This window comes from Aythya marila, assembly GCF_965140915.1.
Source record: "Aythya marila genome assembly, chromosome: 5".
Classification (NCBI taxonomy): domain Eukaryota; kingdom Metazoa; phylum Chordata; class Aves; order Anseriformes; family Anatidae; genus Aythya; species Aythya marila.
Window position 1 is genome coordinate 6,910,906 of NC_139046.1, and position 15,438 is coordinate 6,926,343.

Genomic DNA, 15,438 nt, shown 5'->3' on the forward strand with positions numbered 1-15,438 from the left:
TGGCATTGTAACTAACGGTTCCCTTCACTGCAGGACAGCAGTACATGCATTACTCACTTTGCAGCTGTTGCTCTTTCACATAGGAACATGTATTGTTCCTATAATGGATGTCAGAAGGATCCTGCTCCTCCTCAGATGGGTTGAGGGCGAGCTCAGCTCCCCCAGCACATCCCTCCATCCCCAAAGAACTCATCTCCCAGGCTGGGAATCCAAAGGAACATTTGCAGGACACCAGGTGAATTGTAGAGGCAAAGAGGCTTACGGTGACTGAGAAGGTTCTCCTACATCAGGATCTTACAACTTTACAGATAATACTCTGGAGGCAAAAAAATCTCATATCATGTCAGCCCAAAGAGAGGCCTTTCATTTTATTTGAAATCTGCCTTTATAAATCTACTTGTCATTTATCCAAGCACATAAGTGTTATCTATATCATCAGAAAGTAGTTTAAATCCTGTTTGCATTCAAATGACACAGGATTTTATTCTACACAAGATGGCTTAGAGGGCACATTGCTCTCAGTGACAAATCAAGCCTTCTCCAAGCAGGAACGGAAAACAGAACAAGGAATTAATTACCAGAAGGGAACTTCCTGGAGAAGATGCATATGGATCCTCTGCCTTTCTTTATGGAAACATGCATTATTTTACCCAGAGCAATACACATATGAACCTGACACCAAACACATCCTACAAAGGCAAGGATGCTGCTAGATCCTTTCCCTACAAATTCTCCCTGTGAAGCACAGGTCATCAGGTGATGAGAGCATTGCACACCTCAGCAAACATCACCAGCAGCAGCTGTTAAATACCAGGCAGAACACCCACTGCCACGCAGACATCACTGCTGTCCAGCAAGAAAAGACCCAACTGGGCTGTTCTTTCCCATCTCATCTCCAAGAAAGAGAAATGGAGTAAAGACCAACATCTCAGCACAAAGGAGCTGAAATTAGTTTTGATAAATAAGACACCAGTCCTGCAGAAGAAAGGTCTCCCAATATAACACAGTATTATAATGACTGAAAACCATGCTATTTTTAGCAAATATCAGCTGTAGTGAAGAAGTAGTGATATTACAAAGGAAAACGAAGGCTTGTTGCTCTGGACAAAGTATTGTAAGGGAATATTCCACTCACAATTCTGTAGTTTTTTAATCAATAATTTGGAAAAGTGGCATCAAAATTTGGACAAAACATTTCCTGATAGCAAGATCACAGCCACAACATCTTCCTGTCACTGGACTCAGCTTGAATATACAATTCATAATTTACAAAAAAAAAAAAAAAATAGTATATTTCATATTTACCTTTTGTTGAATCATCTTCAATTGGTTGCTTGAACAAAGTGATATCCTTAAAAGTGCACAGGAACAAAACCACTTTTTCATGCTCATTTCTTATAGGAGCAATTTGCATGTAGAACCAAACTGGGGTTCCTGAAGCAGAGAAAAAGGTGAAGCTGGAGTGTGGTGCAGCACAACCCTTCCCCAGCCCGTACACAGAATACTTCATACATCATATGATACACACATTGTTTAGGATCACAATGAGGTATTTCTACATGTCCCGGACCTTTAATTTTACCTCCTCCACAGAAAACAACACATTCTTATTTTTTACAGATTCATTAAAATGGGGAAAAGCTACCAAACTGAGAAGCTGATAGTCAGAGATAACCAGAGATAACCAGAGTAATCAGAGATAGAACACCCTGAGATAAATGTATGACTCTTTCCCTCTTGCTCTTGGTTTTACCATCATGTCTCATAAACCCGATATCTGCAGGGTAGTCAGGTGAGAAAAAAAATAGACTGAGGATATCTTTGAATCCTTCTTCACATAATATGGAGCTATCAAAACCAAAACTGCTAGACTATACTGTAAAATGCTCCAAATTTGATGTTGCTCTGTTATTTGAGAGGGTCTGAACTAATTCAGACATAAAATTAAAATGGTCTATCTGGACAAATATGGAGATAGGATTTCCTTTTGTGTTTCAGGTCATACCCTCCATCTCCCCGTTGTCTCAATGAGTGGAGCAAACTTGCAGTGCATTTATCTATACCTGAGTTTTGAACTAAATAGAAAATAATTTTCAGGTAATACCATTCATCAAACGAACAGCCAGAAAACTGCTTACCGTGTCGGAGTGGTTAGAATGGTTTTGTGGTAAAGCCTCACTGCCCACAGAGGGTTCCTGCAGGTGCTCAGGAGCTAAAAACTGGGCTTTCAACTGAGATGTTGAAACAAGCTGCTCGCCCACTGCTATCCCAGGGCACAGCTGGCCCCTCCGAATCTCCTCTAACGCACCACATCTGGGAGTTGTGCCAGGGATGGATACCCAGAGGGCAACAAAACCCATTTGGAGCAGGGCTACTGTAGGGAAGGTCAAAATCCACAGGGGCTCATGGCAAAACTCAGCACTGCTCTGTTGGGATTAAAGCAGTAACTCACTGAAAGTGAACTGGAGAGGCTGGGGAGACGGGGGACTGCTTTCAGAGGTAATTCCAGAGCCATTATGCTGATCACTTGATTATCTCAACTCCCAGTTGCTAACCCAAGATAAAAGGCTCTTTTCATAACTTCTAAGAAAGAGTGCTGCAGCTCTCAAGAGTGATACTGTGCTTTCACTTGTACCTGGCAACTCATCAGCACCCTTTGAAAAGCTCCACAAGTAGGCAAAATAACTTGTACAACAGCCCTGATAAAAATCAAAGAGAGAGAGAGGCAAGGTGGATACTGCTGTAGAAACAGCAACCTGAACGGGGGCTCAAAAGCAGGCAACGTTTCCTGAGTATTACCCACACATATATGCATGTCTACGTGGGTGCTAAATAGCTGGGTGGGTAGAGCTGAGGACGTATGTAATGCAGTAAAGCAGCAGAAATTCGTAGGGAACTTGCAGGTCTGATCCTGAAATTGGCTAACTGGGTTAGAATGCCAAGGGAGCATGTGAAGCCAGCAGCCATATGGATGCTGCCTGAGAACAACAGCTCTTAAACACCACCCCTGTGCCAAAAGGAAGGAGAATGGGAAAGCAGCCTGAAAATCTCAAGATCTCCCTTTGCTGAAAGCATGAAGGATTGACTGAGAAAGAAAAATTTGTGATAAAATAACAACAATACCCACAACCTCTGGAGCTACAGTTTGAAGATGTGGGTGGAGGGCTGCTCGGCAAGCACTGCAAGCTCCACACAGGAGAGAAGCAGTATGCAGGGTGATAAACACTAGCCTTTCTACAGAATAGCTCCACATTTTTCACAAGTATGTTCATACCAACAGACACTACTCTTCATTTCCTTATCTGCTCCAATATTCAGCCTGGATGATAAGCATGCAGTTTCTTGAAGAAGCTTCTATCACAAGTACCAGTGTATGACAAATGGAAGCAAACCCAAGGCAAAGCACTTGCTGAACTGAAGCCAAAAGGTGAGGCTGTCAGTGTTAGCAAGAGACGGTAGTGCTGGGCTTCAGGTGATGGAGATGAAGGCTGGCAACATGTTATGGATGGGAATTGGCTCAAGACGGAAAAGAAAAATGAGTACTTTTCCATGAAGTCCTTCTGTAATCCTGAGTATCTTACAGAAAGTACAGGATTGGAGATCTGGGCAAAGGTGAAGATTTTATTAAGGCAACTGCAGCTCAATAAATCTCTGAAACACCATCAAGCTCAAGCGGCCAATCCACAGCCCAAAGCAAAAAAAAAAGTAACTGGCTAGTTACAGAACAGTGACAAAGATTTCCTGCTTTCCTCTTCTTAATATTTAAATAAAATGGAAAGGAATTTATTTTAGTACTGGCTCATGCCAAGCATGAGCTACCGGCCCAGTTAAAAAGGGAAGCCAGGGTAGGGAAAATCCCTGAGTCTCTGGGATCTTCTGCAACCATATGGACATCGGGGGGTGCTGAGCACCACCACCTGCAAAGATACAGAACAAAAGTCTGTCCCAGGAAGCCTACCCCCTGTGAGGGGAGGTGACCTGAACAGGAACAGGGGAGAGAGGCAGGAAATCAGAGAACATCCATGTGCTGAGGGACCAAAAGGAGATGATCTGAAGGGCTATCACAGGCACCTGCAGGAACAGCTGGACTTCAGAGGCACTCTTGCTTCTCTTTTACCGTGCATATATATATATTTTTTTAATTAGTTTACCAAAATGCTTTGAAGCAGGCAGAACTGGAGAAATCTGAAGACAATTCCTATTGTTTAAGTGCACATAAGGGAAAATTTAGGCTAGAAAGGGGAAGTAGAAATAAAGCATAAGTGCATGAGTACTCTTCTAGAAGCTGAGGTATCCTGACTGCTCTCTTCAATGTCATGAAGGGTTTATGTGAATTTGCAGTGAAAAGGGGCAGTCAGGCATACTCAGCTTTTCCCTCAGCGCTCACCAGTGCTTTCTGCAGGCACACATTGCTGCCACTGGGAGCAACCACTTGCAAATCAGGGTGTGGGTTCTCACCTGCAGACATGTTTCCTGAGGGGAAATTTAATTTAGAATTTCTTTTCACTTAACCCAGTCAAGATTCCCTTCAGGAATACAACTCCTCAAAATCATTATTTTTTGGAAGGATGGATTGTGACCTGAGACACCAGGAAACACATACTAGCTTTGGCAATCTGTACACTTGTCCTGAAACATAAGCTCTTTTCTTGATCATTGGCGAGCAAAATACCTTTTTCTTCTACAAAATTTGCTCCAAAATTTACCCATATGTCAAAATGAACATCTTAGTCTATTAAATACTTTATATATAGAATCATTAAGGTTGCAAAAAACCTCCAAAATTATCTGGTCCAACCATCCCCCTACCACCAATGTCACCCACTAAACCATGTCCCTAAGCACAACATCCAACCTTTCCTTCATCACCCCCAGGAACAGTGACTCCAGCACCTCCCTGGGCAACCCGTCCCAGTGCCTGACTGCTCTTTCAGGGAAAAAAATTCTCCTAATTTCCAACCTGAAATATATAATATATATATATACACACACACACCTATATACATAGAGTTATAATAACACATGTATATTACATTTAATACATATAGTATAATAAAACACATAATATATAATATGGTAGAATACATAATATGTATATACACTATATATAATGCTTATAGCATACTATAATACATAATAAATATGCATTATCACTACCAACATCATAAACTAATATATACATACTGTTTTTCTTGTAGAGGAGAATTTCAAAGCAATTTGACTCGTAGTTGTCGAAAGTCTGTCTGACTTTTTCAATGGTCTTCTTGTCTGTCAGTTCACCATACATAAAACTGAAAAAGAAAAAAAAAAAAAAAAAAAAAACATTTTTCTCTTTTTGCTAGACAAGCAACAGCTTGTTACAGTCACCTTAGACTGCATAACCATTGGGGATGCTATTCACAGTCATTTACCAAAGTTTAACTATGATTTACACTTCATTTAAATATTCTGAATGTCACAAGGCTGTTATGAAACCTACAATAGTAATAACCATGGCTGCCTTTTTTCTGTAAAGTAGATGTATTTGCTGTCATCTAACGTTTCATTAAGTGCTTTTCTGAACATATCTTTAAGGGCATATTGTTGGAAAAAGAGCTGATATCCTATAAAGCCATTATTGCCACAGCTGCAGGCCATGAGAATATTGCTGTGAAAACGGAGAATATTAAGCAAAACCTTCAAAACCTCACAAATTTCGTTCAATCCTCCTGAAAACGCTGTAGAAGGAAGAACAGAACTTGCTACAGGTAAGGGCTGTTGGCTGAATCAATGGATGCAAATCTAATCTTGCCAAGATGCATCTGACACAAGATATTCTGAATCCTTCTTCTCAAAAAGCAATTAGAATTGAGGTAGGATTTAACCACTGAGAACTAATGACTGGAATTCTCTGAAAAATAACACAGAAAGCAAGTGAATAAGTTGGCCCACAGTGTTTGCACTACCAGCAAATATAACCAAATTCACCCTCAGTTTCCTTATTGTATGTCACATTTCTTTGACACCTTGCTGAAAATATGGAAAGCGTTAAAACACTTTTGAAGACTCGTCCCTTTCCAGACAGAGATTACAAAAGTCTATTTTAACTCCACTATTTCTCACCACTTGACCATTTCATCACCTTTGCACTTTTTTCCAGGTCAGATTTTCAGCTGATGCAAGCGAACCCAACACCCCGACCTTATTTTTGAAAGCCTATGTAAGAAAACAGCCAGGCTTTTCCTGTCATTCTTCCCTGGATTAAAAATAGGTGAAGACTGCCCTGTGCAAATTCCCAATTATAGAACCGAAGGAAAATGGAGCAAGGGATAAAAGCTTTCAGATGCTTGGATGAATACACTTTTAATTGATCAGGCTTCTCCCCCACCCCGTTATATTTGTTCACGAACAGTTTGAGCTCCGGCTGAAACCTACAACAGACAACCCTGAGAATATGAAAGAGAAAAAGAAAAGCTATCAGTGCCTCCGTGGTTTAAATCCAGCTTCTCTTTTATCGATCCACAGACCTCCAAAGGTTCAATAAACATTTATTTTACGTCTACTGTTCTGAAAGAAACAATAAAACAGCACAGTGGTTAGTGACTTGGCAAGCATTAAAATACCCAATGAAGGCTGGGCGGTGAATCTTTCCTTTACACAAGTGACCGAGGGAGGCGATGGGGCTGCTCCCAAAATAAGGTGCTGGCCAAGCAGACACAGGCCATGGGACCAGCCACAGTGCTTGTATGTCTCATCGGGCACCCTGCTGCTCACTTTCAAATGGCCTGCCCTTCCTTCCCGATAGCCTTTCCTACATTTACATGGGAGCTGACAACAAACAAAGTTTGAATGCTTTTTTTTTTTTTTAATCTAACCCTTTTTTAGTGCACTGATGAGGTAAAGCAGACTGCTCAAGTCTGCAAGACAAAATAAGAACTGGTGTTTTAGTTATTCAATTCAACTGAACACTCTTTTTGTGGTCCTGAGACTTAAAAACAATGCTTCTCTTAGTCCTGAAGGAAAAAATAACTAAAATTTGTTAAAGTGCATGACTTTACATGGCTTATAATACAGAAAGTCATTAATTAGCATTAAAATGACAAACCATACTCAACAGTGGTTGACGATAGCAGTTAGCTCTGCTGAATGCAATCAATAAGCTTTACGTTTTAAAGTCAGCTTATTAGTGCAGTAAACCTGTAAAACTCAAATCTTGCGTTATTTTCACATATAAACAGACATTTTAAAGGCTTGTGGAATGATACAAATGTTTTTCAGGTGATTTTTACTACCAGGCACCAAAGGGACCCCCACGCCACTCACTGTGTAAGTTATATAAGATCTCTGCTTATCACAGATTTAATTTAATTTAGTCTGTCCTATTTTGTACACATGGAGGGACTCCTACTTCTTCAGTCAATCACTCTGTCTTTTTCTGCCTCATGTTTTTGTTATTTATTGCTTGTCAAGTGCCTTCAGTGCAAACTGTACAAGACATAAATATCAAAACCAGCCTGCTACTGGGGATCTTACTACCTAGAAAATAGACTTATCAAAGAGAAACAAGACTTACTGAAACACGCAGAGAAAGGCACAATCTTAGATAATTTCCCCATCCCTGCAACAAACCATTCGTCATTTCAGACGCCTATGCTCCTGCCTCCTTCTGAAAGCACTTCTTGGCACAGAGAAGCCACGTTGAAAGCTTTGCATTGCACTCTCCTGTCCTTCATCAAGATCCAAAAAAGCACCACCACAGAAGCTTCGGGTCTGCGGAATGTGCCTGAGAGATTTTTGTGGCTGTTTGTGAGGCTTTTGCCAGGTGGTTAGGGGGCAGACAAAGCATGGAAGGCATACAATCCCACATCCAGTTAACAGCTCTGTTTATCCAAAAGCATTGGATGAAAAGGCATCAGTCACAACTGACCAACTACCCAGGAGGAAAAGCAAATACTGATCTATGTGTCAGCAGCTCCAAAACTTTGCAAGCCCAGCAGCAGGCACCCCTCCAAGGCAGCACCGGGCAGCTCCCTGGGTCCCACTGGCATGCAACAAGGTTTCTTTGCTCAGCTTTGGCAGTACAAGGGGCAAGTGCTGTCTTCTCCTACAGAAAACACGGTCACAGAGTTAACATCCTGGTACCAAATTTATCAGAACAAGGGAGAAAGAGATGCTGAGCGGCACACTGCAACTGTTTCAGTGGAAACACAACCTGTACACAGCTTCAGCCAGTGGATCTAATTCCCTCCCTCTGTACAGCTGGAAGGCAACACATCAACAGGGCCTCAAAGCAGGTTTCCTCTTTAAAAACAAAACTAGCACCCAGCTACTCCCAGCCTGGTGCAAGGAAGGGTACGGAGAGCATAGCCTGGAGCAAACAGCAAGTGCAAAATGCCAGCGTAGGTCTACTACCAAGCCACCAAAGGGTGCCTGCTCTGTTGAGGGCTTCCCAAGAAGCCTGAACTTACTGATAAGCAACAATTTCAAACAACGCTGATATTATTTGCAACATTAAACAGGGTTTTAATGGTTTGGAGACGTTTATTCTTTCAGTGTATTCATCAAGACAAATTGCCACGACTGTGGGCAACTGGGCATGAAACAAGAGTTTTTCCTAGGCGTTGGTTAATCTATCGGTTCACCTCCAGGCAGGGGCTTTTGCACGGTTAATTGAATGTCAGAGGTGCAGCAATTGCAGATGCCCTCCCTGCTCACTCTGTACTGTCAGCTCATTTTCATTTGGCACAGCAATGCTGCACAAGCATGCAAGTTCTTCCACCTAAAAATCTTGTGCATTTTAGCACTCACTTGTGCCACTTACTCTGTGGATCGGCCCCAGCTACAAGTGCAACTTTTGGTGTCATGCACACCTACATTTTTTGTTCCACACACCAACATTTTCCCTCCCACACAGCTGCAAAGCTCTTCATTACAGAGCAGCCCCTAAGACACTTCTCCAGAAGGGTACATCAGACCACGCTGAGCACCTCTCCAGCTCTGTTCTAACCTGTGAAGACCAGGGTGAGCCCTAAGAGGCATCAAATATCACACAGCAAAAATAACTCCACCAGCTAAGATCTACACACAAAACAAGTGCTAGCCATGCTTTCAATGGAGAGAGGTATCTCAAAAATTCAGATATGGATATGTAGAATGAAGATAAATAAATAAATCTTTGCTACCGGCCTCACTTTCCACAATAACTCCTCCTAAGATTTGCATCCCTATGATTCACTTGAATGTGGTCAAAATGGGATGCTTACAAGTATCAACCAAAGCCCATCACATTCATTAAAGACACTCTGATGGACTAAACCTTTTGGTCCTCTCAGTATTTGAGGCACAAGGGAATTATTAACAGAGCGGTATTGCTAAACCTTCATTTCCCCAACATTTTCCTACAATCCCATTCTGTTTATGTAATGACTTAAACATGTACAGACCATAAAAGTGCTGGCTCACAGGGAAATGGATCCAATTCAACATACAGGACAGCAGACAGCAAAGGGGGAAGCGTGTAAGCATATTTGGGAAGCCTTAGATAACGCTGTTTCTTTCAGCCCCACCAAGTACTTTGACTTTGTTGTTACCATGTGAGTTAATATTTCATGTCAGCTGCATGTGCCCATCTCATTTCCACTGCCGATCAGAGGACATCTGGCTGCACAGAGCAACCTCAGACCTCCAAGACTTTCCCCTTTCGGCAGACAAGAGCAGCAACCACACATCAGCGTTTCAGTCCTGTAGGTGTGCAGCCCTGGAGTTGGTCACTGCCTAATTGCATGAAGGGAAAACTTACACAGACTTGTATCTTGGTCATTTCTTGTTGCCCTCATCCCTGGTTTACTTTGCTCACACACCCACACATGCATTAGGGATTTAGTCTCTCCCCACAGCATCTCCTTTTAAAGGATGCAGCAGAGCAGGCACAGATGAACATCTAACCATAAATCACAGCTGCCCGCTCCTGAAAGACCACCAGCAAAAGGAAAAAGCCATAAAGCTGCAATGCTCAGAGTAAATACATCATCAGCCTAATCACCTTCTTGGGAATAAAGATGCATTTTGCACATTACTGTGCTGTGCGTGTGTGTAAGAACAGGGACCAATATGGGCTTCAGGATAGCACGCTGCAGACCTCCTGGCATGGTAAACAGGAGAATTCATGGAAATCTATTTAAAAAAAAAAAAAAAAAAAAAAAGCTTTTGAAACATATCACCTAAATATCCTGCTTTCTTTATTGAATTGTTAGAGCACATTCATACTGATAGGAAGAGGGATAATTTTCAAATGAGAGAATAACAAATAAACCCTCAAAATATTTACACACACACACCATACCACTCTTTGGGAGCATCTCTAGTTCATCTTCATTCACTATTAAAATGTTTTAATATTTTTTTTCCATTGAACAGTCTTTATTCCTGAAATGCTCATTGTATTTATGCAATTACCAGAGGACAACAGGAATTTCAAAACCAGGCTTGCTTTCAAAAAACATTTGAGTGAAATATATTGAATTTGTACACGTTCTAAATAAAAACCCCAAAACAGACAATAAGTCTGGAATTTAGCTTTATGTTATTTAGGATTAAATCTTGCATGACTTTAAGGGCTACCCCAGATTTAGCAAAGGACTTAAAATTAAGTATCTGAATAGTCTATTAATCCTGGTGGAACTAACCATTAATGCTACTGGATGCTAATCAGCAATGTGCTGAACTGAATGTACATGGGTAAGTGCTTTACCATGTCCTAGGTAAGTTTCTGGTTTCATTCACTTAAAGCCTGCTTTAATACTTTAATTTCTACTAAACAATTATTTTCTTATATCAATCCTTTTTTTAAAACCTAATTTTTCTTGCCAGCAAATTGTAATTTTGGAAGTGCATCAAGTGGCAATGAAGAGACAGTCGACCTACCTGCAAGTGCTACTTTTCTGCATGACGTCAGCGCGATGATATCCAGAGAGTTTACAAAAACCGTCATTACTATAAACTACAGGCCAGTCCACAATCTGGGCATTTCCCAACAAAAAACTGGATTCTAAAAAAGAAAAAGAGAAGAGAGAGAAAGAGCTGCTGTCAGAGGTGAAGTACATTTACATCCTTCATGTTACACAACAGATGTAGAGTGTTACACACAATGGTAACTTCCATCGTCAAATTTCAGAGAGCACTGAAATCAAAATGGCCATCAGAAAGGAAATCATGATGAAACTGGAGAGCTTTAGAAAAACAACATACTGATATAAGCACCAACTAGATCACAATTTAGAAAGGATTCATTTATTCGCAACATCTGGACAAGCTATCATGTTTGATATTCATTTTCATTTAATGTGCATATAAACATATATATCTTGAAACCAACCTTAAATTAACTTAAAAATTGAGCTTTAAATGATGAGCCATATGTTTCTGCAAGACTGTTGATGACACTATTGTATCAGATGAGCAAAATTGTCCTGCTGGCAGGTCCCTGCACGTTCTGCAGGATGCAGCCAGCATCCCTGGGATGAGGGACAGCCAGCGCCAGGAACTGGGCAGGGGCAAGATGTCCCACTGCACCCGGTGGTACACCATGAGCGATGTTACACCCAGGAGGGTAGGTATGAGGCGACCCATGCAGAATTTGGTACCAGAAGTGATGAATGCCAAAGGGACTTACATGTTCAAGTTACGCAAAATGCATCAAACTTCAGTTAGGGTCTACATCAAAATGCAAAAAGGTGGCTTTGGTTCATCCCACTAACATTTTTCTGTACCAATTGCCGTAAACACACAAATATGGGCAGGGTGTATTTTTAGGAGGCTGAACTCAGGCTTAAATACTGCTTCAATCATATGTTCTTTCAGTCAGTGCCTACAGTTTATACGCATGGACTGGCACCAACATGTTACGAGTTAGTCCTAAAATAGTTTTATTCGCTAGTTTGGAAGGATTCTTCCATCCCTGATTTTAGTAAGGCTTTTCTGAGGAAGGAAATACCAATTTTGCTCAAACATGTTGTGGGGTTTTATCTTCATCAACACTGTGAACGTTCCTAATGTTGTTTCAAAAATAATATTCTCACTTAGTATATTGCTTAGTAAAGGTTCTCAAGCTGTAGTCTGTGATGATCTTCAGAGCTTTTTTATTTTACTTTGCTTACTTATAATTTTCAGTTTATTTTGATGGTAGCTGTGGAGCTAACTGGTAACACGATGATAAAAAGCCACCACAACTATATAAAATACTATTAAAATCACTGCTGTATAGAAATGATAGTAAAGGTTCCTTTCAGCACTTTTCATGGGCAAAAAAAAGAGAGAGATTTTTTGCAAATTCTCCTCATAATAGCTGAAGAATTATTAGGTTATGCCAATTACTTGAGACATACACTCAGGTGCACACATAATTTTTACATAAATGTGACAGTGGGTTTCTATGAGCTATACGTGCCCTTTGCAGGATATTTATAATCATGACTGCAATATATATTACTCAAACATTATGCTACTGAACAAGAAAAGTGTACTGAAAAAAAAAAAGTATTTTCCAAACTTTTTTTCTTTATAAGCCTGAATTTGGAAAATAATAATCTGTAAATTAATAGATTTTCTGCAGAAAAGCAGATTGAAAAATATTTTAAAGCCACCCAATGTGAGATATAGTTTAGATTTTGTGAGGTCTTAGGCTTATAAGCTCAAAGAACTTATTTGAATTCATCACAAACAGTCTTAAACCTACATGCCAACTTTAAAAATTTGTTTTTCTGCCCAAAGGGAGATTCAGTCACTACAACCAGCAGCAGACATGGATTACAGCATCTGCTGGAAACAACCACTGTTAGTCCTTTGGTCAAAGCAAGGTTTGATTTGGAAAGTGACTTCTTTATAGGGTTATTTTTCACCACAGTTTTGCTCGCATACCCAGGTAAGCTGGGCACAACGTGGGTGCTTACAGGCAGCAGATATCCAAGCTCACACATGGATGTTGTGCACATCTGGGTGCTCCCAGAGGACTACAGCTTATAAGCAGGTTTTGAAACCTCTCTGTCCAACATAATTATCTTGATTGTGTATCCCCATTGCAGAACTCTGTTTCAGGACACAGAGTACACTGCAGAAGATAAACAATGGGGCCACCAGCAGACATTCAGCATTTATTGGTCATCATCTATGGATTTTTTACTTCCTTACACCCAAGGGTCTCAAAATAATTGCTAAGGCATTCATTAAGCTGATCAAATCCAAGACACTGGGAGGAAACATAACAAAGCCGAACTACTGATCTTTAAGAAAAAAAATAAATCATCATAAAGTAAGAAAAAAAGATACTAGAAGTATGTTGATAAATACTAGTACTTATAAAGTTAGATCATATATATATGTACATATATTTTTATACACACATAGCATATGTACTAGTAAATTGACCAAATGTTAGAACATGCTTTCATGTGTCCCCACGAATACTCTTACTTTTTTTTTTCACTTGCCTTCTAAGCAAATAAGGCTTATTCATCCATGCTCAGCATGTGAATACGAACGTTTGTGTCCTGTTTCAACTGAACAAAAATCTTGAATCATTGTTTGCATCTTGTTAGAGACCAATGAATCTAACTGCAGCCACAAAGCCATAGGAATCCATGTTTCATTAATGCCTCTGTTCAGTGAGCAGCTTGATAAAATTTAAGGATGAACAGGTCAGTGTCTAACCCTGGAATTTTATTGTGTGCCCAAGTCTCAGCATCTGCAGGACTCTGTGCCTACCCTACATTTTATCAGTAGTCATGTTATTTTCCCCAGGACATGTACTATTTTTTCCCTATTTCTAAAATTTGTCAAGATCAAAACTACAGACAACTTAACTTCACAGTAGTCACTCTATACCCAGAATCCTCTTCTGTGACTCCTTGTATAGTCTCTAATATGTCCCCATTTTGGAGTCTAATTTTGGTCAACAACAGTAGAGAAGAACTTTCATGAGTTTGGGGTAGTTTGAGGAGAGACTGCCTTATAGCACATCATCACCAGTTACCACTTGTGAAAGACCATTTCTGCAGTCACTTCTACTAGAGTTGGGCCCTAACAGCCAGTCCTGGGCTAAAACAATTGTCATGCCCAACTTCCATACTTCTATAACCCACTTACATGGTTTCTTTGTTAAAAAAGTTCAATTATAGTTGTGTCTCAAAGTAAGATTTCCGTTAATTTGACTATGATGAATTCCATTCCATCAGATTTGCTCACAGGGTACACCTCCATCATCAAACCCCAGGCTCCCTCCCATTCTTCCACTTGCTCCAGTGACCCTCACTCTGCAATGGTTCGTTGGCACCAAAGCTCTTGTTTGGAGTGTGCCAAAAGACTTCTCCACAGCCAGTTTTTTCTAGGATATGGGCACGAGCCTTTCATCACAGAATACTGAGGACTGCCTTCTGCAAGGTAGGCCCAGGCTCAGCCTCCCTCCATGGGAGAGGCAAGCGGTCAACCCACTCAGGCCTTCCACAGAGCAGACTGGTGTTCTGCGCCTTTTTCAGAAGGAAGAGACAAAAAGGAGCCAACAAAAGGTCTGACAATTGCAGATGCAAGGACACCAGCACTGGGATGTCCACAGATGGGCATCCTGTTAGATTCAATATGTAAGAGCTGTATTTCAAATGCTACGTTTTTTTAAGATTATATTGGAGGTATTCTCAAGGATAAGTCTGTACAGAGTTTAGCTAGTAACTGGACAACAGAGAATTGAGCCAATATGTCTACACCTGGAGAGATGAATTTCCTCACTTTTTAAGTATACCACGACTTCCCTGAAAGACTAGTGTCACACAAAGGACTGTCCAGTACAGCTGAAATTACGGATGGCAGTGCATAAACGCAGCTCAAATTCCACATCCAGTAAGATATGAGCAACTGAAACTTGTGCAGTGTCAGTGCTGCAGCCCAGAAAGGAAGAGCTTCTCCCTCCACGTACAGCAGCACCCGATCTCACAAATACTTCATGGTGGAGGCTGGGAACTTCTCCCCAGCCCGCCAGGTACCGGCCACTGCCGAAAGCAGGACAGTGAATCTGATAGACCAACAGTCTGATTCGATGTATGAAACAGTATGAACCTGTAAGCCAAATTATCGTGTGGTAATATATCACACTCTGAGAAGATTAATACATGGCTAACTTCAAAACTTCCATAATAAGGGTTAGCCTGAAATGTCTAGTAATACATTCATTCTTGGATTTCTTCAATGCACTGAAAATGCATTTCTACTTTCCATTTGCTTTGAGATAAAAGTCATTTTTTTAATTATTATTATTATTTCTACGCTTGTCTTGATGTCACTGCCTCCATCCATCATTTTCTCCACCCCATCCCCGTTTCCGATGTATCGCAGGGAGCACAAATCCGTAGGGCGCGTGCATTCTTTTACTAGACCCATCTAAACACCAGTGTCTGTCTGCAAGAGAGCAGGGAA

The 15,438-nt window shown here is 40.7% G+C and overlaps 1 protein-coding gene across 1 annotated transcript in view; it reads right to left on the bottom strand.

The window, feature by feature from the left end:
- The window catches only part of KCNH5 (potassium voltage-gated channel subfamily H member 5), a gene marked incomplete at its 3' end in the record, with an annotated part of 152,876 nt that overhangs the window by 129,671 nt on the left and 7,767 nt on the right, over positions 1-15,438 (bottom strand). Inside the window, exons 2-4 of the mRNA XM_082761191.1 lie at positions 10,903-11,026; positions 5,185-5,291; positions 1,306-1,434 (exon numbers count right to left, since the gene is read on the bottom strand). Coding sequence (XP_082617317.1) covers positions 1,306-1,434; positions 5,185-5,291; positions 10,903-11,026 — 360 coding nt within the window. The remainder of the gene's footprint in view (positions 1-1,305; positions 1,435-5,184; positions 5,292-10,902; positions 11,027-15,438) is intronic.